This window comes from Cavia porcellus, unplaced genomic scaffold (assembly GCF_034190915.1).
Source record: "Cavia porcellus strain 051 isolate PalLab524CR breed Dunkin Hartley unplaced genomic scaffold, mCavPor4.1 scaffold_10, whole genome shotgun sequence".
Taxonomy (NCBI): Eukaryota; Metazoa; Chordata; class Mammalia; order Rodentia; family Caviidae; genus Cavia; species Cavia porcellus.
This window is the reverse complement of record NW_026947493.1, coordinates 36480859-36507899: the sequence shown is the minus strand read 5'-3', so window position 1 is coordinate 36507899 and position 27041 is coordinate 36480859. Positions and strand designations below refer to the sequence as shown.

Below are 27041 nucleotides of genomic sequence, written 5' to 3'. Positions count from 1 at the left end.
TGGCCTGCAAAACGAACCAGACAATACAAACATTTACTTGCTTTATGTACCTTAGTTGCTATCAACTCAGCCTGTTCTCTCAACCAGCGGGTTGCTTGTGGGGTGGGGGTGGGGTAGGGTTTGATTCCAGAGGTGCTGACTTTTCCTGGAAGCCAACTGCTGGCACATTTTACCAGAAGGGCTAACTGGTTGGCTTCTTCTTGGATCCTCCCAGTCCCAGCATGGCGGATTCTTGGGAGGCGCTGAGTTTTCTCTTCTTGGAAGCCAGCGCGGCTGCATGGCTTACCAGTGCATATCATCTTTTAAATCTCTCTTGTCTGTTGTGATTGAAGAAGTTTATTTTATTAGATATTTGAAAGCCAACATTTTGCTCTGTAGATCATCTCTGTTGTATCTTTGTTCATTAATTCTCTCTTTTCTCTTTTTTTAACCTCTTAGATTTTCATTTCTAATACTATTTTTTTCACTATTGTATATTTTTATTTTTTCAGTTTTGCTTGTTAATTTTGCAGCCATTTTTGTATGTTGATTCTCTAGTTCTGTATTATATTTCTTTAAAAATATTTGTTTACTTTAACATGTAAAGACATTTTATATTCTATGTATGGCTTTCATTTATGGAACTTTTATAATATATGTGCTAATTTTTCTTGCATTTTATTAATTTGAATTTTTTATTCCTGAGGGCTTTTGTTCTGTGCCTTCCTACACTTCTTCAAATGATTTATGTTTGCTTTTTCAGAAACCAGGGACCTTGAAACCTTGTTAGCCCCTCTGCAAACCTGGACTTGATGAGAAAATCCAAGCTTGCTCACTTTGATTAGTGAGCCTGAGTTCATCATGTCAAGCTCAGGGCTTCTAGTCACATTTACTCCTTATAAAAGGAAGAGAAACCAGAGTCTTAGTTCTCTTTTACTCTCTCTCTCTCTCTCTCTCTCTCTCTCTCTCTCTCTCCCCTTCTCCTTTCTCTGTTCCTTTTTGTTCTTTTCCTTGGAGATTTCCTACTTTCTTGTAAACCTAACTATGCGTTGAAAGGCCAATTTGCTTTTATTTAGTTATAGTGTAGTGAGAGGGTCTGTCAGAAGACATAGTGTGCTATAATGCCATAAACAGTATTCCCTATTGCTTCCTTCATTATTCTAGGATAGAATCATTGAACTGTGTGTTCAAAATTAGGAATAAATTGGACACACCAAGCTATTTACTAAGCTTCCTTACTGTTTATCCCTATTTAATGTACATGAGTCCTTTAAAACATTTCCTTGCCTGTGAACTGGAGATGGGGCTAATCTTTATTGTGCAGGACAGATTTTAAGTGTGTAGTTTAAGGAGGGAGAAAAGAAGATCAGGTTAAAGGACAAATGTCAGTATAAAAACAATACATTCTAACTGCGCTCCAGAGAGCAGCCTGTATTGCAGCTGTCATGGCTCCCTGGCTTCTTTCCATGATGTCTTTTCAATGGTGGTCTGTACACAACAGCATTTGCTTTTTGACTTTTGATTCTTTATTGGGCAGCTGGAGAGGATCAGGGTGGGGAGTAAAAAGATTTTGAGCCCTTGTCTAAACACCATTCACTTTTTTACTTGAAGGGAATTAACTATCACTTGTACCACCTGTCCATGAGTCATAAGATGGCAGTAGATTGGCTGAGATCTGGAAATGAAGCTGGACTATTCGATGATTTCCTGTCCTGATGCAGAAGGACTTTGGAAGGGCTCTTAATTGATGCAAAAATGAAAGAGTGATCAAACCTTTAAAAATTGAGACCATGTGGTTGGAAGACTCCAAATAGGTGACTCTAGAATACAGTCTCATGCTTTGCTGCTTTGCAGGTACATGGCATAGATGACAAGCTGAAATGAGTGCTGGTAAACTGTTGATCCATGGGATTGGGAGAGAGAGAACTGGATGTGTGGTGATGAGAACATGAAAGAAAACAAATGAGGTTATCTCAGATCCCCTCTCCAACCTCAAAGATAGGAGGCTGCTCACCTACTGGATCCAAAGCTTTTCATTAAGCACATGACGATCAGTGTTAACAAGGAACAGGTTTATAGCTTGGAACACTGTTCTGCCCTGAAGTGGCAGAAAGAGAATATGAAGTGGGTCAGAAAGGTTTGGCTTTTTAGTAACTGTTAGTTGATAAAGGTGTTATAAGTTTAAGTAATCATTGTTGACAATAAAAGGTAATTTAAAAAAAGACATGAGGGAGACATATAATCACAGTTCTACAAGGCAAACACATTCTGCTCCAGATTTCTTTTTCTAGTGACAAGAAGATTCCGGTTTAATTTTGACTATCTTAAAAAGAGAATGAATAATTAGATGTAAATTTGAGAAATTTTTGAGCACTAAACATTTGGCTGATTATCAGATTGTGTTTACTCATGCTGAAGTCATTTAGTGACTAATGAAGAAGATACTTGAAAAATAAATACTGATTCTTTATTGAGGCCGCTGCAGTGAGTCCCTGGTTTTCTGCAAGGTGTTATGATACATGGCAAAAAGAAAGAGCAAGAGACAAATAGCAGTGCAATGGGGATTTGGGATGGCCAGCTGTTCACAGGGAGCAAAAGGCCACAGGCAGCCAGAACTTGAGTATTTATTGCTCACACTTACATTGAAGAAAATGGTGAGGGGATTATCAATACCAGTGGTGGTCTTATGCTGAGAAGGGTTGTATGTTGATGAGGATCACTTTTTTTTTTTTTTTTTTTTGATACCGGGATTGAACTCATGACATTGTGCTTGTCAGACAGGCGCTTATGCTGCTGAGCTAAATCCTTGGCCCCAAGGATCACTTCTTAAACAAAGAGGATTTTACATTGATGAGGACAGTGGTGAGAGATGGCAGGTTAATAAGAAAGTTGTTGTTTCCAAGTGAAACCTTTTTAAAAAAGTTTTTCAAATTACTACTTGATTCTCTGAGAACTAGGATGTCTTCAACTGATACAATCTTGCCCTGGTGCATCACAGTTGATGTAATCTTGCCCATTAAGGCCTCAAGTGTGACCAGAGGCACATGGAGTCTCGTGTCTGCATACCATAGCTGGTTCGCACAGAAAGATACTAGGCCTTGGACAAGCCCTAATCACAACTTCATTATGAAATAATTTGCACTCCAAATTATATAGAATGGTTCTCACCATTCTTAATAAATGTACAACTTAGAAGTATCCATTAAAATCACCCTGCGTGAGAAAAAACCTAGTTAGGATTGCTCTTTTTTAATTAAGAGAATTGCTGTAACTCTTGAAAATATCTGTCTGTCTGCTCTTACTGCCTCAGTTCCATTCTTTTCTAGCTATCCTGAAGTATTTGTGTTATTTCATAGTCTAGGTGGTAGTGTGATTCGTACATGAACTTCAGGGTTTGACTGTCTATCTGAGCACCTGGTTATGCCCCTTGCCTAGCTCAGTGAGCTGGAGAAAGCTACTCAATTTCTTTTTATCTCTATTTTCTCACCCATGAAGTGAGGACTATAGCAGTGACTGTTTCGCAGGGTAGTTATGAAGGTTACAATATCTTAGATGTAGACCTATGTAGTAAGGGTTGTACAAATTTTTGTTGTTAAGTATTCCTCAATAGATCTGGTCTTTCTTTGCCTATGTCCCCTTATGTGGTCTCTGTCTTTATGTCTTTATTCAAAGAGTGGGCTCTCCTTTATCCTTTAAGACATAGTTTAGTGGTGTTTACTTGGCTTGAAATATTTTCCTTTGTATCTCTTCCTGAGTCACATCCTCTCTGTGTTTTCAGCCACCTGGCTATGACTTCTATTGCAACCCTCATGACATAGTATTGCTTTCACTGGTTTACTTATCCACAGGGACAGTAAGCACATATTAGTTCTCATTTTTTGAGTATTTTATGAGCATGTGACAGCTACTAGGTAAATATATGGAGAATGGGTAAATGGGCCATTTTCCCCACCATTTCTCTCTTTTTCCTTTTCATTCTTCCTATTATTCTTCCTCCTTCTATCCCTACTTTCCTCCTTCCCTAATTTCCTAACTTTTACTTTTCTTTCACACTCATACCTGGACTTGATGAATTATCTCAGTTAGTCCTCAGAGGTAAGTATTATGATGAGCTTGATTTTGTAGCGATGGAAGCAAAGAATCAGGGTGATAAGTAAGTTTCTCACCCAAAGGGACAGCTCCTCTATAGAGTTGATCTCCCATAATTGCTGTTTCTGCTCAAAGCATCATGGCAAATTTTCTTTAGAATTTACTTCTGGTCAATTTATGAGCTACATCAGAATATAAATTTTATTTTTGGCAATTCTCAGAAAATAATTTCCATTATGATTACCTTGATTCATTATGTGTTTCCAAATGAATTTGGGTTTCTCAGAAATTCAAGTCATCTCAAAAGATCAAGATTTTCAATTGTGAAGAATATTTAACCAGAAGACAGCTATGAAAGCATGCTTAACAATAGCCAAATCCCTGGGCTGAAGGCTGTGTGTGCTCCAGTGCTGTTCCACACTCAGAAGGATATCAACACCTGTGGGTTTCAGGCTTAGTGTTTCAGAAAGATTTAAAAATTGTTGACTAATGTCTTTCTAATTCAGACAGAGTATTATCCATGCTTTATAACACTATAGTTCCCTGTTTGCAGAAGTTCCCTACCATGTGTCTGCATCGGTTACTATGTTTGTTTGGTCCACAGTCAGAATTAGGTGTCTGTGAATAAATAACTGCTATTTTTGAGGCCTCCCTGTTTATCCCGAGGACAAATATGCCTTCAGATTTGTGGCTGCTTCTGCTGACTAGCTTGGGTGTTGGCACTGTGGGGAAGGTGTTGCTGAACCCTCTAATTTCATATAAGGATTTCTTTTTTCTTACCTAGTAACTGTTTTGTTTTTATGGTGTTTTCATTCATATTTTGGTTGCAATAATGAAATAACACAGGGATGCTTCTAGAGTTTTGTGATTTCCTACCTGGTAAGACATCTGAAACATTTGGTTTCTGGGTCAGTGAAAGTTAAGAAAACAAAAGATAGGAAAAAACTCTCATGGTGGTTCCCCCTCTCCCCCATCCACCCTTATCAAATAGTAATGCTAGACATTTTGTGGGTCTTTGCGCTAATAAAATTTGTTTTGTTTTTCTTTTTTTGTTTTTTTCTTCTGTGAAGGTACTCTATGTTGATTGAGTTTTTTCTGTTAAATACCGTTTGCTTGCACTGGACTTTTCTTTATGTTGATTTTTTGCTTCATTTTTTTTTCCATTTCCCATGCTGTTCAGTTACTGGAAGCCAGAAGAACCAAGGTTTGTTCACTCTTTGCAGTTTGTCTGTTTTGTTCTGCATAGCCATACCTCTTTGTGTGTTTGGGTGTGTTTGTCTTGTCTGCATTTGTTCCCTTTTGCTTGCAGAGGCAGTAATCCTGTTTACAAAATCTGTTCACAACTTTATTTGTAAAAAATAAAGTCATTGTTTGTGTTTACTTGTAGTGGAAGCTATTATTTTCATTTTCAAATGGAGATGCACTTTTCATGTAAAATAATGGATAGTAGAATCAAGAACATCTTAGGAAACACGGAATACTGAGTCTGAAGCATTGTGGGCGTAAAGAAGGTGTGTTTGTGAAAGTTTCCCTCTAACCCTTTCCCTTCCTAAATTAAAACTCGTAGATGTATTATTTCCCTTGTGATTGACACTAATATACTGTTCCTGTGTATGTGTACATTTCTCTTCTTCTAAGACATTCAGAAAGCATCACTGAATTAATTTCCCCTTCCATGTGCTATCCCATACTTCTGAAGTCACCATGGAGGACTTCTCAGCTAGCCTCCTGGACCTCATGATTAACATTCCATTCTCATGGTGTGAAAGAAACAAAAAGCAGCACTTGGTATTCTCATTGATTTTTTTTCCTTCTGTCTCCTCTTTTCCCCATGTTTATCACTGCAGCACCTGCAATTGACAATCCAAGCCCTTCAGGATGAGCTGCGAACTCAGAGAGATCTCAACCACCTCCTGCAGCAAGAGAGTGGCAACCGTGGGGCTGAGCACTTCACCATTGAGCTGACTGAAGAGAACTTTAGGAGACTCCAAGCTGAGCATGACAGACAGGCCAAGGAGCTGTTCCTTTTGAGGAAGACATTAGAGGAAATGGAGCTGAGAATTGAAACACAAAAACAGACTCTCAATGCCCGAGATGAATCAATTAAAAAGCTCCTTGAGATGTTGCAAAGTAAGGGCTTGCCATCCAAAAGCCTTGAAGATGACAATGAAAGGACTCGGCGGATGGCTGAGGCTGAGTCTCAGGTCAGCCATTTGGAAGTAATTTTAGACCAGAAAGAGAAGGAAAACATTCATCTTAGAGAGGTAAGAACATTCATTCAATTTTTTCAGGAGTTTTTATTACAAGTTAAAAAAAACATTACCAAGTTACTCTCACAGGTTGGAAGATAACTAAAGCCGTAACAAAATTCTCTTTATCATTTCTTTACGACCTTCCTTTCTGCTTATAATTGTTGAGGTAGAATTTTGTATTAGTTTTTTTCTGCTCATCACATATGTGTTCCATTATTATTTAACACACTTCATGATCCAAGCATGTGCAACACATGTCAACTTTGAGGTGCTTTCCTACAGATGGCAAGAGTTTGGGGATTTTAAAATACAGTACTGTTTAAGTAGTCATTTATTATTGTGTATCTTCTCTAAAGGAACAAAAAGAAAATAGGTTATTAGAAACAATGAACTAAATATTTTTGTAACACAATCCTGGGTAGAGTTTATAGGAAGTGAAACATGTGTGTTTCTTGAAAGAATAATAAAATGTGCAGACCAATTTTGAAAGTTTAGATTTAAGATAGTCTTTGTCTATATTTACATTTGCCTGCAACAGGGTTCCAGGTTTACTCAGTATACATTTTGCCCTTAGTGGATTAGATCATTTTAAGTCCTCAAAGTCAATCTCTCTAGACTGCTATCACTACTGAATGTTGGGGTGCTTAGATATCTGAGGAAAAATATGTGGTTGGGTAAAGCTTAGAAAAAATGTGGGTGACAGCCAGGACTTGAAATTATTTTCACAGTTCCTTTCCACTGTGGTGGTTATGGATCTTAGAAGTATCATAGAAGCAAAAATGCTTAAAGTAGACATGGATCACATACTGAATTGCAAGCAGTAAAAAGGCATTAAATATATTCTGAAAATGTTCTACAGCAATAAATAAAAATTCCAGAGCAGACTAGATTTCTTGGCAGTGAATACCTGTACAAATGGGCAGTTCTTCTCGTGAGTCACTTGTTTGACTGTCAGGAAGCATGGCTTCCATGCTAAAAGTTGCTAAAATGCCGATGCTCCTAGTTTCTCTGATATAGAATGCATTTGCTTAGAACATTTAAACAGAATTTTATGCCTTCAAACCTAATATCCTCTATTGATATTTACTCGCATTTTGTTTTCATGGGACTTTAGCCACATATTTTGGAAACCATATAGTGTGGTTTTAGTTGTTTAAAGAGGTCTGTGTTAGGTTTGGTCTTCCTGTTGTATTTTGGAGGCTAAGTGTGGCAAGCCTATTTATAAGATAGTCCATGATGATCCCTCCCTCTTAGGATTCATACCCTTGTACAATATTCCTCTCTTGAGAATTTGTTATTCCTAGAGACTTGCTTCTAAACAATAGAATATGGCAAAGACAATGGCATACCAATGTCACTTCCATCATTAGATTACATAAGACTGTTGTTTCCGTCTTGTTGCCTTCTTAGTTGGTGTGACTGATGAAGCAAGCTGTTATGTGGAGATCCCATGTGGTTAAGGGCTGAGATCAGTTTCTAGCCAACATTCTATGATGATGAGAGGTACTGAGTCTAATAGCTAAAAAGCACTGAAAGCTTCCAGCAACCATTGAGTGTACTTGGAAGTGATCATTCTGTAGTGAAGGGATAGCAGGACCTGGGGTGACATCTTGATTTGATTGTAGCCTTGTAAGAGACCGTGAAACAGAGGACCCAGCTAAAGTGTGCCTGGAATCCTGAGCCACCAAAACTGTGTGATAATAAATGTGTCTTGTTTTAAGCTGCTGAATTTTGGGGTGATTTGTTGCACAGCAATAGATAACTAATACAGTAGAGCAGAAACCAATCTTCTGCCTATATTACTCCATAGATTCTTGGTTTACAGAAAGGAATGGCAATAACTGGCATTTATCATTTACATGTAGACTGTGGATTTTGAAGTTTTATTTGTGTTACCTCAAATCTGTGGTTGATAGAGGACTATTATAGTTGGAAAAACTGACTGCTTGGTTTGGATGCCAAGGGATAATGTTACATACACAGTAAGTGTTATGGTTTGGATCTGAAATGTCCCTGAAGAGTCTCAAGTGTCTGGAAGGTGATTGGATCATGAGAGTGTTATATACATCAGTAGATATGACTTGGAAGGGTATACTCCTCCCTTTTCTCTCTGCTTCCTGACTGCCATGACATGAGCTGCTTTCTTTTGTATGAGACCCTTCCACTGTTCCCTTCCTGTCTTGGAGCCAGCCAACTATGAAATAAAAATATGAGCCAAAATACAACTATCTTCTTTTGATTTGTGGATGTTGGATATTGTGTGTTAACAATAAGGAAAGTGACTGAGACAGATTTTGGTACCAAAGAAATGGTGTCATTGCTGTGACAACCTGATCATTTAGTTTAGAAACCTTTGGAACTGGTTTGTGGGAGGAATTTGGAAAGTTTTGGATATGTCAGGTAGAGAAGTGATCCTAGAATGTTGTAAGTTAAGCTTGATTTGAGATTCTGGTCAGAGCTCTGAAGAACAGAATGCTAATTAAAAAGAAGACAGTAAAAATGAGATTTCAGTTGGGAATAAGGACTCCACTGGCAATTCAACTCGAGACCATCTGTGTTATGTTTTGGAAAAAAATTTTGTTTACGTTTTGCTCATGACCTTACACTTTGGGAGAGACTGAGATTAAGGATGGCAAACTAATTAACCTGGCAGAGGAAATTTCAAAATAGCCCAACATTCAGTCTGTTGTGTGGCTACTTGTGCTGTTTTCAGGGAGATTTACATGAAGAAATAGGAGCAAAAAACTCATTTAGGAGCTGGAGATTTAGCTCAGTGGCATAAGTGCCTGCCTTGCAAGCAGGCAGTTGGCAGTCCTGAATTCGATCCCAGTACCGATAAAAAGGAAAAAGACAAACAAACAAAAAAAACCCCTCATTTAAAAAGTTTTCAGTTTTGCCAGAAAAGAAGGGCCAATGGTATTTTGGCCCAGATCCTAGCTATTAAAATAATTAGCATTAAAAAGAAGTCAAATACTTTACATCAGGACAATAGGAAAGATGCCTTGGGTCACCTCAGGAATCAGCAAGACCCTAAGTTTCTTAGGCTCTGAAGTACAAAGATAAGTCTTTGTTTGAGTATAGAGCCTCAGGATAGTCTGCGTAAGAAGAGTGACCTCAGGAATTGATTCCCTGGGATTTGGCTCATAGTATTCAGCCACGTAGGCAATAGGAGGCTTTATAGCCATCATTTAAGACGGGCAGGCTGATACTTGACCTAACCACGGCTTTTGGTGTCATCCATGTGGTGCCAGTTTTATAGGCATGTAGAGTACAAGAGTTGTAGGGTCAGGGAGTCTTCCAGTCATCTTTCAAAGGAAAGCCTGGGAGGCCCAGCAATGTACCCTGAGAGTGTAGTGTGTGAAGATGTGAGAGTGAACCTGAAAGTGCAATGGAGATCCCAGGAAGTTGGAGAAACCAGGAACATGGGTTGTCTTCTGTGGAAGGCAGGGAAGTAGTGAGCAAAGCTACCCCAAGAGAGAAGTCAGAAGGTCTTCAGAAGTTGGTGCTGTAGGAGTGGGACTGCATAAGCCGTTTGGAGTTTGCAACTTGCCACCACAGTGTTCCCTGGGTGCTGGACCCATTGCTACAGGATTTAATTTTGCCCTGCTGAGTTTCAGTCTTGTTTTGTCTCATTGGTTTCTATCTCTGTTTTTTCCTTTTGGGATGGAAATCTTTATCTTATGCCAGTGTGTGTTGGAAATGTTTAACTTTCTTTTTGACTTTTACAGGGGCTCACAGCTAAGAATTTGCTTAGAGTCTTAGAGGAGAGTTTGAACAGGGATTTTTCTACAATGCTGGATTTATTAGGACTTTGGCAACTCTTAGAGATAGACTAAATTAATTTTGCATAAAGAAATGTACATGTGCCTTTTGGAGGCCACGGGTGCAGTGTTATGGTTTGGATCTGAAATATATTCCCAAAGTCTCATGTGATTGGAGGTGGTTGGATCATGAAGATGCTATACTCATCAGTGGATCGGTCCACCAAAGGATTTATAGCTGATGTGTTTTTAGGAGGTACCCTGGTTGGAGGAGGCAGGTCACTGGGGGTATAATCTGGAGGGGTATATCTCCATTCTTAACTCCTCCCTTCTCTCACTGCTTATCACTGTGACATGAGCAGCTAGCTTTCTTTGCAAAATCTTTCCACCATACTCTTTGTGCCTTGGAGCAAGCCTGCTATGGATTGAAAATGGGAGCTTAAAATATACTCTGCCTTTAATTTGTGTATGTTGGATATTGTGTCATAGTAACAAGAAAAGTGACTAGAACAGCAAGGTTGTGATGCCAGAGAAACACCCATCTGAAGCACTATCAGAACTCCATGTCAGGATGGAGTCAGGATGACATCATTCTTCTCCCGTTAGAGTCTTCTCACTGCATATGATAGCTTGATTTTATTGTCTGGATGCCTCTATTTAAATGAATTTAATACCACTCACCTTGTGTCTGGGAATTTTGTTGGTTCTCACAGTGGTCTGGTATGAATACAGATTGTGCTTATTGTTTTAAACATCAAATTGGGAGTACACAGAGGATGGTATAGGTAGTGCAGTTCAGTACATCCAACTTGTTTTCTTGAGTATCAAACTAGGGTCAATGGATGCCCCTTATATTGGTTCAACTAGGAGGGCGAGTATGGAAGATGTGTCTCTGTAGAAAAGAAATGCATTTTAAACTTGAATGTAACAAACGAATTGGAGACTTGAAAGATCCTTTCTCAAAGAAGAGTTGCAGTAGCTTGTAAGAGTTACTTATTAATCTTTCAAGAATTTTGTGAACATGCTACTAAACCACTGATACCTTGACAATCATCATTGTTTGAATATTTATACTATGGAAATAGGCAAATTATCTGGGGCTACCCCTCCCCTCATTCCTGAAAGCCTGTCTAGCAGCACATCTCTGAATAAGTGTCAAAAAATGCTTACCCATAATATAGCAGGAAGAAGTACTCCAAAGTTTGAAAGTTAAATACTGGAAGTCTGACTTCAAATACATTGATCACTCACTGATAGCTCATCAGAAATTTTCAGAAGCATCTGTATAGTTGTTTATGTGTCAGGCACTATAAAGTATGCTCTACATTAATTCACACTGAATTTTCACTGATACTGTATTTGTCCATCCATTAATCCATTTATTTATTCCATTACTTATTTGTTGGATAGATTTTTACTGAGATCTGTTTGCAGATATAGCACAGATAACTAGTAGTTTGGCTTCATGGTGCTTGTATTATGTAGCAAGGAAATAGATGACAGTTTTATAGTTAAATAGAGAAGTGTCATGAAGAAATGCAGGTGCAGCTTTGAGTGACCTGGGTGAAACTAGTTTTGTAAGGGCAGTTAAGGAAGGCATCTCAGAATAGGTGGTGTTTTGAACTGAGACCTGAGTAATAAAGAGGAGCCAGCCTTGTGAGCATCCTAGAAAACTATTTCAGTTAAATAGGAAGGGCTAAGGTCTGTGCCATTATTTGGCCATTTTACTTGGGGAAACTGAGGGACACATTGCCCAGAGTTGCACAGCTAACAAATAGTGACGCTGATGTTTGACTCCACAGTATCGATTCCTAAGTTATTTCATTATAGCCCTTTGCTAGCAGAATCTTTCCCAAAGCGTTCTAGGAAGACCAGCTGTTTGACGGGCTGTTGATGCGTGTTATGCGAGAAGATGGGCTGGAAGGCCAGGTGAATTTGGGGAAAGGCTGAATTTCAGTTTCCAAAGGATTCCTCAAGCTCTTAAAACTGCCAGTGTGTGCAGTTCCTTTCCAGGCAGAGGACTGAGGAATGTGGTGCTTCTCAAACATATTTGACTCACTTTTAAAAATTATATTATTTGTCTTTAATAATATGTTTTTGAAGAATGCTATGCTATAATATAAAATTATGCTTTTAATTTATAACCTGCAAAATATGCAATAACATACAAATAGTTATTTCCCATTGTGAAATAACTGGGTAATTTCTTTTAGATTATTCTGTAGGGTAGAGTGTACTGTAAGCTGTTTCTGTACTCTTTACTGAATTTAGAATGGATTTCTATCAGGGTATTCTTAATATTTTTAGTAGGAAAATATTTCTGACTGCTTTTGTTATTAAACTGATAAGAATAACTCAGCTTGAAGAAAGAAGTTGTCTGACCTATATTAGTTGTAATGAACCTAAATAGGATTTAGATTGTACTGGGGCTTTAAATTTAGTGTGTTCCTGATTTCTTTTTCATTGTGCATGATCAGCCAGATAAGACTGCATGGTCTAATGAGGGAATGAAGTGCTAGTGGTCTTATAATATATTCTCAGACAGAGGTGTTGGATCTCACATAAACCCCATCTTCTGGCCTCTTTCAGCTTACTGTTCCAAAAATTACATATAGAGTATATAGGTTGCTTTAGTGTCTTTTGGCTTTCAGTGTTCTGGAAGGCTAAGGATGAAACTCCTTATTTGCTTGACAAGAAGCACAGCAACAAAAAGGTTGTGATTTAAACGTAATTGGAAGACCAAAATTGTTGCCCAGGAACTACAACTGATATGCTAATATGAACCAAGAGTTGGTTGAGACTCAGTATTACTCACCAATGTTGTGTGATGCCTTTTCACTACTGGTCAGTTTAGGCAGTATTTGATGTGGTAATCATTTATCTTGTTCTGTAGATTTTTCTCCAAAGAACATACTATTCCATATAACATATCCATGATACTGCAGGTTTCATGAAAAAATTTATATATACTAGATTTATATACTAGAATTCTCTTGTACTTATTCTGTTTATTATTTCCTTGTCAGGTCCTTAGAAAAGAGTAGTGGTTTTTTGACTTAAATATATTTCTTACTGCCTAATTTGTATGCTAATCCTTTTGGGCATTTTGCCTTGTTTTAGTAGTAGGGTAGAGTAGCACTCAAGTTACTAGAAATTACATTTGCCAACAACCCAAGTCAAAGTCCCTAGGAAATGGAACCTAGTACTATGGGCAGGGAGAAGTAGATAACATGAATTCTTAGTCTCCTGTTTTATCTGTCCAGGGTGTTCCCAAGGCAATGAAGGTCTAACCAAGGCAAAGTGTTTTGAGTCAAGGCATTTGGTAAAAAGTTTGTCTGCAATTAATATTGTTTAGAGTATGAAATTTTTATTACTTTTACATACAGCTTCTCAGATTGTTATTTTCAATCAGGACAATTTTTTTTTATGTTCATTTTTCTGTTAAGATTATTAGAACTGAGATCTTAATCTATAGATTGTCAGTATATTAGTTATTGTCAGTTATCACGAAAGTCAACAACACTTTGAAAAGTGATAGCTGTTGAGAAAATAACCCATGTGGATTCAAATAGGCCTGTGTGCAAAATATTGTCTAACTTGTAATGTGGTTGAAAAACAGAACTTGCCATTACAACTTCAAAAGAATTAGTACAGAAACACAGGCTTCCTCTTTCTCCTTCTATCTAGGTTTGGTAGCCCATTCCTATAATCCTTGAACTCCGGGAGGCTGAAGCAGGAGAACCTAAGTCCAAGCCCAGTGTTGGAAAAAAAAAAAAGAAAGGAAAAAAGAAAGAAAAGGAAAAATAAAAAGGGCTGGGAGTGTAGCTCAGTGAAAATTGGGTTTAATTAAACAGTTATGTAGCTTCACTGCATAACTGACTTGACACACTATGTGTATGCATGTGTGTGTTTATATATATATATATATATATATATATATATATATGACATATATATATATTTTTTTTTTCCTGTTAACAGTGTTCATACCTAACGGTGGTTATTAAAATCTCACAGAATTCCTAGGTTTCCCCATGGAAGTGTTCATCTGATAAGTCAAAAATCCAGTCAGATTATACCCAAAGGTCTTCTGCAAGTGGTCAGATCTCATGGTCCTGTAACTTGGGTCAGCCATTTGAGCAGTGTTAGTGTTGGATAAAGATTACCTGTTAATAGGTTTTACTTCCAGAGTTTTTGAATCTCAGTACTATTGACATTTGAGGCAGGAGAATTCTTTGTTGTGAGGGTGGTTCTTGGCCTTAAAAGATGTTTAGCAGCATTCTGGGCTTCTGTGTATTAAAGTAGCTCCTATGCTCATTGCCAAATTGTGACAACAGACATGTTTTAGATGTTGCAAAATATCCTTTAGGGGCAAAGCCACCTAGTTGTGAACTTGTGTACAGAGTGAGTGACACATCCTTTTGTTGGCTAACCTCTGGCTATGGCAAGGACGAAAATTCCCAGTCCTACCTACTTGAAACTCTTTTACTGAGAAAGGACAATCCACATCTCCATGATTCAAAGGACAGCCCAGACCCTCATATAGCACTTGACATGAAGACCGACTGTAGTAGGCTGAGCTAGGAAATATGATATGCCAGGGAGAGGTGCGGTGGAGATTTGAGTTTGAAAAACAGAAATGAGGTATGTGAGAGCTGATGCACACATGTGTAAGAGCCAGAGCGAGAACAAGAGAAAGGGAAGAGAGAGAGGAGGAAACCCCCAACCCCCATGGAAGTCTTGGCAAAGAAATGTAAAAGAGGGACTTGGAGTAGTATTTTAATCTGAGGTACCACATGGTAAGCCAGAACTGTGAGGAAAAAAAGACATTTGCTTTTCATGACTATGGAGGTACTAATTATGGATCTGGAAAGACACATAAGCTTCATTTTCTGACTATAGATTTTGACTATTAATTGGCAGCTTTATTTTATAATAAAGATTAGTCTTCTTTGGTTTCCACGTAATGACTGTTGAGTTTCCTTTTCTGTTTTTTAAATAAACGTTTCTTTATATGCCTGCTACCCTGACCCCAGCACCACCAAACTTCAGAATAATTTTGGAATGTAGTGGTTTTAATCATGTGGAGATGTAGTATAGATATTCAGAATTTCCTTTTCTTTCCCCACTGTAAAACATCATGACCACACATGCTTTGCTCTAACTACTAGTAAGTATTTTTATTACTGCTATTAAAAATTTTTGCCTCAGGTAGAGTTCTACTACATCTCAAGTAAAGGAAAATAGCAGCAAGTATTTATGCATATCACACTAAAAATCTTCACTCATGTATGGCTTTTTAGGCACTTAAAATCATTACTTTTGACCCAATTGACTAGTTCTATAGTCTTAGCTCTTCACTCTAAAATTTGCAAGATTTTGTTTACTCTTCACCCTCCCCCTACCCCCATTTTCTCTAGTGGCAATGGGAGTTCAGTGGAGATTTGAGGGTGGTTGTACTGAGCATGGTGACTCTTGGCAAGTAAGGTTATCTTTGGATGCTGGATCCCTGCTTTACTGCCCTATAGACAGACACCAAAGCGTTTTGCATAGGGGACTGAAAGAGAATCATTCAAAATGACTGCATTTCCTGAGATCAGTAGCAGCTTACAGAGGAGTTTGTGTGGCACCCTACATCTGGGAATTGCTAGGCATTTTATATGGATAGAGGAAGGCCCATGGAATCTTATCATGGGAGGTCCTGGTGAGTGCTGTTAATAGCATAAATCACCGTCACTGTTACTGCCACTGTTAAATGGAAAGCCATCTTCCTGAGAGTTAGAGCTTAGTGTTATAATGGGTTACTTCTCAGAACACTGTGGTGACTTGTAACTGCTAAATTGTCCTGTTAATTAATCAGGGCAGTTAAGTAACTTGCCTAAGGCCTCACAGAACACTTAACTTCAGAAATGAGAACTAGCATTCCCTTTACTGTTTTGTAGAAATGACAAAATGACAGGCCAGGAAGTCAAAATAACTTCCAGTCATTTCCTTTCTTCCTTCCTTCCTTTTCTTTCTTTCTTTCTTTCTTTCTTTCTTTCTTTCTTTCTTTCTTTCTTTCTTCCTTCCTTCCTTCCTTCCTTCCTTCCTTCCTTCCTTCCTTCCTTTCTTTCCCTTCCTTCCTTCCTTCCTTCCTTCCTTCCTTCCTTCCTTCCTTCCTTCCTTCCTTCCTTCCTTCCATGTCAGGAATTGAACCCAGGCAGATGCAGTATGGCTGAACTATATCCCAGGCTCTGATTTGTTTTCTTTGAAACTTTTTTCTATTGAGGGTTTTCATCTGGTTTCTATATGGCTTCACTTAAAATTTTAATTTTTCTCTTAATATGTTGATTTCTCTGTCTTATTTTAGCCTCAGTTATTTGATTATCTTTGTGTTTTCATCTCTATTCTTTATGGGGCATATTGTCTTTGTTGTCTTATTCCTAATAGCTGTTTTTAAGAATGCTAGGGAAATTTATAGTAACTTCCGGCCTCAAAGAATTTTAATCAGTAGTTTTTCCTGTGTTTTATAAAACCCTTGCACTTACCTGTGCAAGTTTGTTTGGGTCTTAAATGATATTTCCTATGCAAAGCCCTCTGTACAGAGTTTGACTTAGCAAATGTAGTTTGTATTTCTGTGAAAGTCAAGGAGGGAATAAGCTAGAGCTGCTTTCACATCAGTTTTATTCTCATAAGGAAAGACCATGCTCCCATTTCAAACACTGACTTCTTATTTCAGGGTCAGACTTTGTTCATAATATTCTTTGGGTGATTTGTTGGGGAACAAGCATATATTTGGAGCTTTGAAAACTCACATGGGACCTCATCATCCTAGTTTCACTTTGTAATAGCTTCAGAATGGTATATAGTGGGATTAGCATCTGATTAATAGGGGTTGAGAAATTAACTTACATAATCCATGTAAGACTTAGCACATAGTAGGTGCTCAATAAGTGTTGTTCTCCCATTATTTTATATACATATACCTGTCTCCTCTCAAGATTCTCTGAGACTAAGAATGCCATCTTACTCATCTCTATTATCACCAGCATCTTTCACACTGTTTCTTATTATTATTGATATGTATCTCCTGCCTACCACAACTCTGCACAATTTAGGAATGCATATTATTGCATATCATATCTTAAACATCTTTAATTCCATATCATAAGTAACAAGAGTTCTGGCTCTACATGGAAGATGACTGCGGAAAGAAAGCATGAAACAGTTAAAGGTTGTCATGAATTCTTGGAAGATATGAGAAATTCTTATGAGTAATGAGAATACTTGTAATGAGTTGTATGGTGACAACGCTTATGGCAGTTACCCTTTATTAAGTACTTTTCTTTGTGCTTAGTTCTCACCTACCTTTTTTAAACAAATGAGGATAATGAGGCACAGAAATTGTGACTTTTTTAGAGTAATACAGCTACTCTGTTATTAAAATTTAAATACAGTTCTTTCAGTTACACCAGTGTCCTCATAGTGTATATCACAACCACAACTGGTGACAGTGATACTCTTGCAGCTACACTTTTTGTTCAAATGTGAGAATTCAATAGACCTGGTTAAGCATATATTGAGTACCAACCTTATGGACAATTCTATCCCCATCCTGAATTTATCTCCTGAGCCTCAGCACTATAAGCGTAACTGTTCAGTGTGCTTCTTATGCAGAAACATCCAAAGACTAGCCTATCCAAAATGAAACCTGTGTTTTTCCCAAATGTTCTTCCTCATGCGCCTCAGCCTTACTGACTGCTGCCACTATATACCCTCCAATCTAAAGCAGATATTGGGAATCATCGTCGGTTTTTTCTCCATCATTCTTCTATTTGTTTCTGATTGTTACCATAACAAATTACCATCAACTTAGTGGATGAAAACAACAGATGAGATATGATTCTCTTTAAGCTCTGGGACCCAAAAGCCTTAGATCAGTTTCATTGAGCTAACATATAGGTGTCAGCAGGCCTGTCTTCCTCTGGAGGACCTAGGAAAGCATTGATTCCAGTACTTTTTCTAGCTTCCCAAAGTTAGCTGCAATCCTTGGCTATGGTTCACTTCTGCGAAACAGTAGCATCTTCACCTCTCTCTGTGACCCTTGTTGTATGGTTTATATTGTTCCCCCAAATTGTTGCCCCCCTCATGCATTAATAGGCAAGGTTTTGAGGGATGATTGGATCATGAGGCCATGATACTGAATGTGATGTTGGGAGTTAAAGGCTGGCTAGAGGAGGTGGATTACTGAGGTCTGGCCTAGAAAGGTCTAACGCTCTCTGGCTTTCCTTGGTCCCTCTTTGTTTCCTGACTACCATGTAATGAGCTGTTTTTCCTTTGTAATTCCACCTTGCCTGGGAACCAGTTTACTAAGGACTGAACTCTGTAAACTCTGAGCCAAAATAAACTTTTCCTCATTTAAATGGTGGGTTTTAGGTACTATTTCAGTGAGGAAAAGTAACAAAGATATCTTGCTTCTGTTGTCACATTTCCTTCCTTCTGACTCTTATCTTCTTGCCTCATTTTTGTAATTATTATGAGTACATTCAGTTCACCTAGATATTTTGGGATAATCTTCTCAAGATCATTAACTTAATCATATCTCTAAAATTTTGCTGATGTGTAAGGTGACAGATTGGGTTTTGAGGATTTGGATATGACTTAGATGACCACTACTATGTCCAATATATCACTGAATCCTAATTATTTTCAATCTGCCTGTGCTTTTCATTTTTATTGTTTTTGCTTTTGATTTGGTTTTTTTAATAGGTTTCCTAGCTTTGTACCTCTTGTCATTCATTCCTTGTGTTGCTATCAGGCCCCTGCCTGTTTTTCTAAACTTCTCTTCTTTCTATTCTGCCTCCCACTTGGCTCACATTCTGATTTCTCTGGGCTGTGTCTGTTTTGTGCCACCCCCTACTGTCGATGTCCGCTCCCGGCCGGCAGGAAGGACACACGACAAAGCCTGGCAGTGGACAACCTTTTCTTTTATTTTCCTTCTCCGTACAGCCTGCCCTGGGATCGCTCCCAGCCGAAGCCTCCTCTGGTCCGCTCCCCGCGGCTCCTTCTGGGCTTCTACTTCCGGGCTTCTTCTTCCCCCCCAGGGGTGGCACCAGTATATATACGGATACAGTGTCCAATCATGTTAAAGTGAGCAAGGCAAGCTGATTGGCTAACATCATCAGTTGCCAGGCAGACTATATTGTTGAGCGGGTTGCTTACGCGGTAAGCAGGAAACTAACGTGCTCGATGGGAGGGGTAATCTACCTCAGGCTTTGCTCTTTCCTACAGGCCTCACGTCCGCCAAGTGAGGCGACCGGGCTCGGGGCTGCGGCTCCCAACATCTCCCCCTTTTTTATTTTTTTTTTATAAATGTGCGCATCGTAGCCCTTCCTGGACTGGGTGCAGAGGCTTATGCCCTATGCGTAGGCCCACCGTAGGTCCTTGGCTTAGACCCTGGTCGGCCGTCCCATGGTCTGCCAAGGCCCTGAGGCCCTCGTCCTTTTTCTAGGGCCAGGCACAAACTGGACGGAACCTGGATGCACACAAGCTTGCACTCATTTTCTCTCCGTAAAGAAATCCCCTCGGAGAGAAATTTAGACCTGGGCAGCATCTAACAGTCCAGCGGCTTACGTGCAGGATGGGGTAGGGCCTGGCTTAGGTTGAGTCGCACCGGGGGAGTACGCTCTTACCCGTCATTGACTCTCCTACCCAGCTATGTCATAATTTTTTAGAGGAGGAGTGTGGGAAGCTCACCACCCCTAGACTCGGTCGTAGGCTAGGCGAGCGAGCCATGCATATGCCTGAGGATCTTCTTGTCCATTTCGGGCTATCGCTATTTCTATTCATCTTGTTGGTTGGTCTGTGATGGATCTCCGGTAGGGCAGGTCTGATCTTCAGTCGAGGGCTTTGTCGCCCGTGTCAGTCTCTCCGGTACCCACAGTGGTTCTCGTCCCGATTCCTGTGGGAAAACACAAACTGCGCCTCGGTTCCAGCTGACCACTGGATCCGGGCCCATCCATTGTCCTGTCAGGACATCTTTCCACTTCACCCACCCTTTATGGTTGGGGGAAGGGTTGCAGTGCTCCACGGCTGGGGAGCAATTATCATTATTTAAATTTAAAAAATTGTGTGTGAATAGTGCCATGGATAATCGTGCCTTTGGGGCCAGGCCTTGGCCTACTCCCCCTTTTTGTTTTTGTAAAATTTCTTTGAGGCTTCTATGAGCCCTCTCAATGATTCCTTGACCTTGGGGATTGTATGGGATACCATGTTTTAATTGAACCTCCATCATTTTGCAGAACTCATTGAAGGCTTTGCCTATATAGGCTGGTCCATTATCAGTTTTTAATATTTTTAGTTTGCCCCATGCGGCCCAAGCCGCCAGGCAATGATTGATCACATTAGACACTTTTTTACCTGTTTCTGCTGTTGCAAATATGACGTGAGAACAGGTGTCTGTGGAAACATGAACATATTTAAGAGTTCCAAACTCCTGTATATGTGTGATGTCCATCTGCCAAACATCACCAGGGATCAAACCTCGAGGGTTTACTCCCATCGGTATGGCAGGTTTGTATGTGGCACAGGAGTCACATAGTCGCACGATATCTCGTGCATCTGCTCTGGAAACATGGAAATGGTTTGCTAGTGTCCTGGCATTGACATGAAACTTATCATGGAAGGCACGGGCTCGCTCGATTGGTGTTAGTAAGGTAAAAATCCATAACGGGCGAGTGGCAGTATCAGCAGCCGCATTCCCCTGTGCCATAGGCCCTGGCAGGGATGTATGTGCTCTTATGTGGGTGGTGAAGACCTTATGGTGTCTGTTCTGAAGCAATGTCTGGATAGACAGGAACAGCCCAGCCACTGTGGAAGTGGATCTAATTAAACCGGCAGTCTCAAGCACTTGCATAGCATTGACCACATACCTAGAATCGGAGACAATGTTAATGGCTTCTGAGAACCGTTCAAGAATCATTTTAACGATCTGCAGTTCCACCACCTGAGGCTGATCAGGTTCAAATTGTATGGTAACCGGGGGCTTGCCTAGGATCACATAGGCGCCTATCCCCGTCTTGGAGCCATCTGTGTATATTGTAGTTGTTGGGACTAATGGCTCAGAGGCAGTAACCTTTGGAAAAATTATAGGGTGCTGAGTGACAAATGACAAGATAGGGTCTTTAGGGTATTGATTGTTTATATCCCCATGGAAAACACATCTCAGAATGGCCCATGTATCTATGCAGGCAGCCAGGGTCTTGATCTGGCTGGCGGTATAGGGTACTCGGATGGCTTGTGGTCCTGAGCCAAAATGTTGGACAGCTCTATCATGCGCTTCAAGGGCCAATGAAGCGACTGCCTCCGGGTAATGCTCTATGACTTTTGCAGGTGAGACCTTAGGGTGTATCCACAGTAATGGTCCTTTCTGCCAAATCACCGCTGTGGGCTGTAGACTAGTCTGTAGCAAACAGACATCAAAGGGTCGCCCTGGTTCAATTCTGTATAAGGTAGCCCCACCTAAGGCTTTTTCCACTCTCTGTAAGGCAGCTCTTGCCTCAGGAGTGAGCCTCCTGTGGGAGGCTATATCTGGGTCTCCCTTCAGAAGGTCGAACAGGGGTTTGAGATCTGAATTTGGTATATGTAAATATGGCCTAATCCAATTAATGTCTCCCAATAGCTTTTGCATGTCATTTAGGGTCCTAACGCCATCCGTCCTAATGGTGACCTTCTGTGGAGAGACTAACATAGGGGAGATTTTTGCGCCTAAGTAGGTCACCATTTCTCCTCCCTGAATCTTGTCGGGGGCAACATGCAGATTAGCTTGTCTCAGGGCCTCGACCAACTGGCCGAGCATATTATTTAGCATGTCTGGGTCCCTGCCGCTGAGTAAAAGGTCGTCCATGTAATGCACACATCTTATCTTGGGAAAGGATTTCCGTAGGGGGGCCAGTAGGGAATCAAGGTAAATCTGACACATAGTGGGACTGTTGGCCATACCTTGGGGCAGCGTTATCCACTCGTATCTGAGATCAGGGCTTTCTTGGTTAATGGTGGGTAAAGTAAAGGCGAACCTATGAGTGTCCTCTGGATGCAGGGGGATTGAGAAGAAACAGTCTCTAAGATCTATAACATAAACTGGCCAGGACTGAGGGATGGCTGAGAGAGCTGGCAGCCCCCTCTGGACCGCCCCCAGGGACTGCATCTGCGCGTTGACCGCCCTTAGATCATGGAGCAGCCTCCACTTGCCAGACTTTTTCTTAATTATAAAAATGGGGGTGTTCCATGGGGAGGTTGACGGCTTAATATGTCCTAATCTAAGTTGTGTACTGACTATTTCTGACAAGGCTAATAGCTTCTCCTTAGGCAGGGGCCACTGAGGTACCCAAACCGGATCATTTGATTTCCAGGTGATTTTGATCGAAGTGGGTAGGAGAGCTTCTTCAGCGGCCCCTAAGAAAAACCCAATCCTTGCCTACCTTTTTTGTTCTCTACTGGTATTGGGGATGTCCGACCCTGCAGGGCATTGCCCAAGCCTTTGCCGGGGGTATATCCCTGGTTCCTGAGTATATCCTTAGCCTGGGGGGAGCAGTTTGACGTAAGCGTGACATCCATCTGAGTGAGGATGTCCCTTCCCCATAGAGACACTGGCAACTGCAACACAAATGGTTGGAAATGGCCCTGATGACCCTCCTCATCGCACCAGAGCAGGGTTGAAGCACTAACCTGAGGAGCTGACACCATCCCCAGGCCCTGCAGCGTGTTATCTGCAGTGTTGGTGGGCCAGTTGGAGGGCCAATCCTTTCTAGAGATAATGGAACGGTCAGCTCCTGTGTCTAGGAGCCCTGTTATACTCTTGCCGTTGACCTTAAGTGAGAGCATGGGCCTTTTATCAAGTGTCATATGGAGTCCCTCAAAGACTTCCCCTGAGGAACCGAAACCTTGACTTTCTCTAATTTTCTGCTTTGAGGGAAATCTCTTGTGGAGACTGGGGAGCAGCAAGAGCTGCGCTATCTTGTCTCCTTTATTGATTACCATAGTACCCACAAGAGATTGAACCATAATTTTAATATGTCCTGTGTAGTCTGAGTCTATGACCCCCGGGACTACTATGAGACCCCGAAGGGCCGTGGAGGATCTCCCGATCACCAGACCCACGGAATTTTCGGGTAACGGTCCCTTAAAGGTGGTTTCAACCACTTGAACACCCATATCAGGCACTAATATAAGTCTGGAGGCGACACTGAGGTCCACACCTGCTGACCCAGGGGTGGCCCTTGTTGAAGGCTGCCATCCTGAGCTGTCCTGTCTCTGGGGCGGGGGCCCGCCTGTGAAGGGGGCCCCCTCTGGCCGTTTTTTGGCCCTCTAACATCTCGTCCACAAATACGGTTGCCCTGAGCATCAAAGACCGACCTACACTCCTCAGCTTTGTGTGATCCCCTCTTGCATCGCCCACAAACATATGGTTCTTCATTCCTAGGGCGAGGCCTAGCATCTGCATTGTTTGGGCAATGACGTTTAATGTGTCCTGGCTCCCCGCAGGCAAAACACCCTTTAGCCTTACATTCCCCTTCTAACCCGCGAGGTCCCCTCTGCTGTACAGCCGCGGCCAGGAGAGCAGCCACTCCCGAGTTGGAGAGCGGCCCCCCTATCTCTCTACATATCCTAATCCAGGCGTTGAGGTCCTTGTTCTTATGAGGAGCTATCGCTGCCTTGCACTCCTTTGTACATTGCTCAAAAATCAGCTGCCTTACCAGCGGTCGAGCCACTCCCGGATCAGAAAATATCTTATTGGCAGCATCTTGCATTCGGGCCACAAAGTCAACAAATGGCTCTGTGGTACCCTGAATTATTTTTGAAAGACACAAGGAGGCTGTTCCGGCACCACTTACTTGCTTCCAGGCGCGGAGCCCTATGGCATTGATTTGTTCATAGACAGCGCCGGGGAACTGAGTCTGATCATCAGCGTGCCGACCTTCTCCCATAAGCATTTCTTTGTTCCACCCCCGGTTTCCCCGATTGGCGTTTCTCTCAGCCTGCTCTGCAGAGAACTCTGCGTACCAGGCTCGCCAATCCAGGTAACTACCCGAGGGCAGACACGCCTTTGCCAGCTGAATCCAGTCCGCGGGGGTGAGGGGCCCAGAAGACAGATTCTCCAGCATGGCAATGGTGTAAGGCGCAGTCGGCCCAAAGGTTGTAACTGCATTTTTAAGTTCTCTAATCTGCTTTATCTCAAAAGGCTCCCATGCATTGCGTCCCTGGCCCATAGCTACTTGTACAGGAAATATCCCGTAGGGGCCACTATCTATCCCAGGTGGATGTACCTCATGAGACAAGCGTCCCCCCTGCCAAAGCCGCCTGTAAAAATACCGACCCGCCGGCGGCGGAGCATAAGACGGCGGCCGTGATTGGGCGGAAAATGGGGGCCCGTGCATCACTTCCTGTTCTGGCGAAAGGGGAGGGAGCTCCCAGGCGGCCGCCTCGTGGCGAGGGATCGCCTCCCTCTCGCGCCGGGGAGCGCTCAGGAGCTCTCTACTCCTCCGCAGACCAGGTTGAGCAGAGCGCAATTCGCGGCGCAACGCTGGAAAAGAACCCTGTGACTCCTTATCGAGCGACTTGGGCTCCTGACAGCTGGTCTCTTTGGCCTCCTTGCCATTCAACTTTCCCTCGTCCTCGGAGTCAGACGACTCCGAGGCTAGAGCCCCGTCCTTCTCCTTAGCATCTTTGTTCCCCTTGACGGGCCCCTCTCGGGAGCTCCCTGACTGGGCCTGCTCAAATACCCTGCGTACTTTTGTAAGCTCTTGAGAGCTTTCTCCACAACCACCCTCGCTCTTAGTGTTGCTACCTAGCATGTTTCCCATCTTTTAATATGTTACTCACCGCGTGAGGCCCAAGGAATCCGCCACTTACGCGTGAGCCTGAGGGGAGTCTAAAAGCCCTGTAGGTGCGCGCCACCCAGAGCCCAGGCTTATCCCCAACTCACCTGTCTCGCAGCTCTGTACTGGAGCGTTGTCCGCTGTCACGTCTCGGGGGTGATCAGTCCCCGGGCGGGCCTCCAAATGTCGATGTCCGCTCCCGGCCGGCAGGAAGGACACACGACAAAGCCTGGCAGTGGACAACCTTTTCTTTTATTTTCCTTCTCCGTACAGCCTGCCCTGGGATCGCTCCCAGCCGAAGCCTCCTCTGGTCCGCTCCCCGCGGCTCCTTCTGGGCTTCTACTTCCGGGCTTCTTCTTCCCCCCCAGGGGTGGCACCAGTATATATACGGATACAGTGTCCAATCATGTTAAAGTGAGCAAGGCAAGCTGATTGGCTAACATCATCAGTTGCCAGGCAGACTATATTGTTGAGCGGGTTGCTTACGCGGTAAGCAGGAAACTAACGTGCTCGATGGGAGGGGTAATCTACCTCAGGCTTTGCTCTTTCCTACAGGCCTCACGTCCGCCAAGTGAGGCGACCGGGCTCGGGGCTGCGGCTCCCAACACCCTACCATCTGGGACTCCCTTCCTCCTCATCCTTACCTGAGGAATCCTGATAGTTCTGCATTATTGAGTCCAGGTTTTTCCCCAGAGGGCCTACCTCACTTTCATTCCATTCTGCCCTAGGCAAGTGTTTTTACCTGTACATTAATTGGTCATAGAAATTATTAAATGTCAATTTACTTGATTGCCTTTCTCACTACACAATAAAATATTTGAAGGGTTACCCATGTCAGTTTCACTGGTGCTGTAAGGAAACCTGGCACAGTTTTTGGTGTGTGAAAATAATCCAAATATTTGTGGAATGATTTTGGGATAAAGCTGCATTGTTGTTCTTTTGTAGAAGATTAATTTTTTAATTTAAACTACTTTTAGACTTACAGAAAACTTGCAGATACAACGCAGAGTTTCCATTTATACTTCCCATAAACTCACCTGTGTTAGTATCTTACATAACCCAAGAATAAGTGTTAGAACCAGGAATTTACCATTTCTTCTCAGTGTGGTAGTTAACATAACCAAACTAAGGGACCAATGTAAACTTTATTGATTTTTCTAATAATGTCTTCTTATTATCTTGCTAGGATTGTATATTACATTTAGTTATTATTTTCGCCCCATGTGCTGTAGTTTTCAGTGATTCTTTAGTTATTTCTTCATGATTCTGGCACTCCTGAAGAGTATTAATCAATTATTTTCTTGAATTTCCCTCAGCTTAGGCCCTTCCATTGCGTTCTGATGATTGAACAGAACTCCAAGATTTATTATAGAAAAAATGCTGTGTTCTCAGTGAATTGGGTTATGGGTTTCTTTTTATTGATTACTGGTGAGCATACCAGTCTGAGCTTGGCTTGGGGATATAGGTCTGTTTCATTGACATCGACATGGCTAACTCATCACATGCAGTGTTCTGGGTACTGTTTAAACTCTTGATATTAGCAACTCATCTATTTAATCCTCACAACTCCCTTACTGAAGTCAAGCCTTTTAATCTCCCCATGTTATAGATGAAGACAGAGGGAAGTGGATTACTCTGCCCAGAGTATAATCAGGGTGGCCAAAGGTTTGTGCTCCTCACTATCAGGTCATCCTACCTCGTGTGTGTGTGTATGTGTGTGTGTGTGTGTGTGTGTGTGTGTGTGTGTGTGTGTAGTTTCACAGCTTGGCTTGGTGCAGCAATCCAGATCCAGGCTTTTTAGGGGACAGCTCTGACCCATACTTCACAGCTGCCTCCAATGCTTGTCCCTTTAGTCCAATACTTACCAATTAGAAGTTATTTTTGAAAGTCTAGGAAACTGTCCATAAGATTGAATTAAGGTGATGATAGGAACAGACAGGAAAAGGGATTGAAGTTGTTTTAATATAGGAATCACAGATAAGTATGTAAAGAATGAACAGAGTGGAAGTATCAGAGAGAAGCTGTGTTTAAGACCAAGAAGGAAGAAGGAAAGCAGTGGAAAAAACTCAGAAGGAAATATGTAGAGAGGAAAGAGAACCCAGAAA

General features: G+C 41.5%; 1 protein-coding gene across 13 annotated transcripts in view; it reads left to right on the top strand.

Annotated features, from left to right (window-relative positions):
• Erc2 (ELKS/RAB6-interacting/CAST family member 2) overlaps nucleotides 1-27041 on the top strand; it is a 1000708-nt gene that overhangs the window by 195036 nt on the left and 778631 nt on the right. For 9 of the 13 annotated variants that reach the window (XR_010050129.1, XR_010050130.1, XM_063257298.1 and 6 more), the window contains 2 exons: nucleotides 5249-5272; nucleotides 5916-6332. Coding sequence is in view for 11 of the 13 variants with exons in the window: in XM_063257298.1 (XP_063113368.1) it covers nucleotides 5249-5272; nucleotides 5916-6332 (441 nt within the window). In the remaining 2 variants the exon portion in view is untranslated. The remainder of the gene's footprint in view (nucleotides 1-5248; nucleotides 5273-5915; nucleotides 6333-27041) is intronic. The other 4 variants (XM_063257299.1, XM_063257301.1, XM_063257309.1 and 1 more) reach the window with 1 other exon arrangement.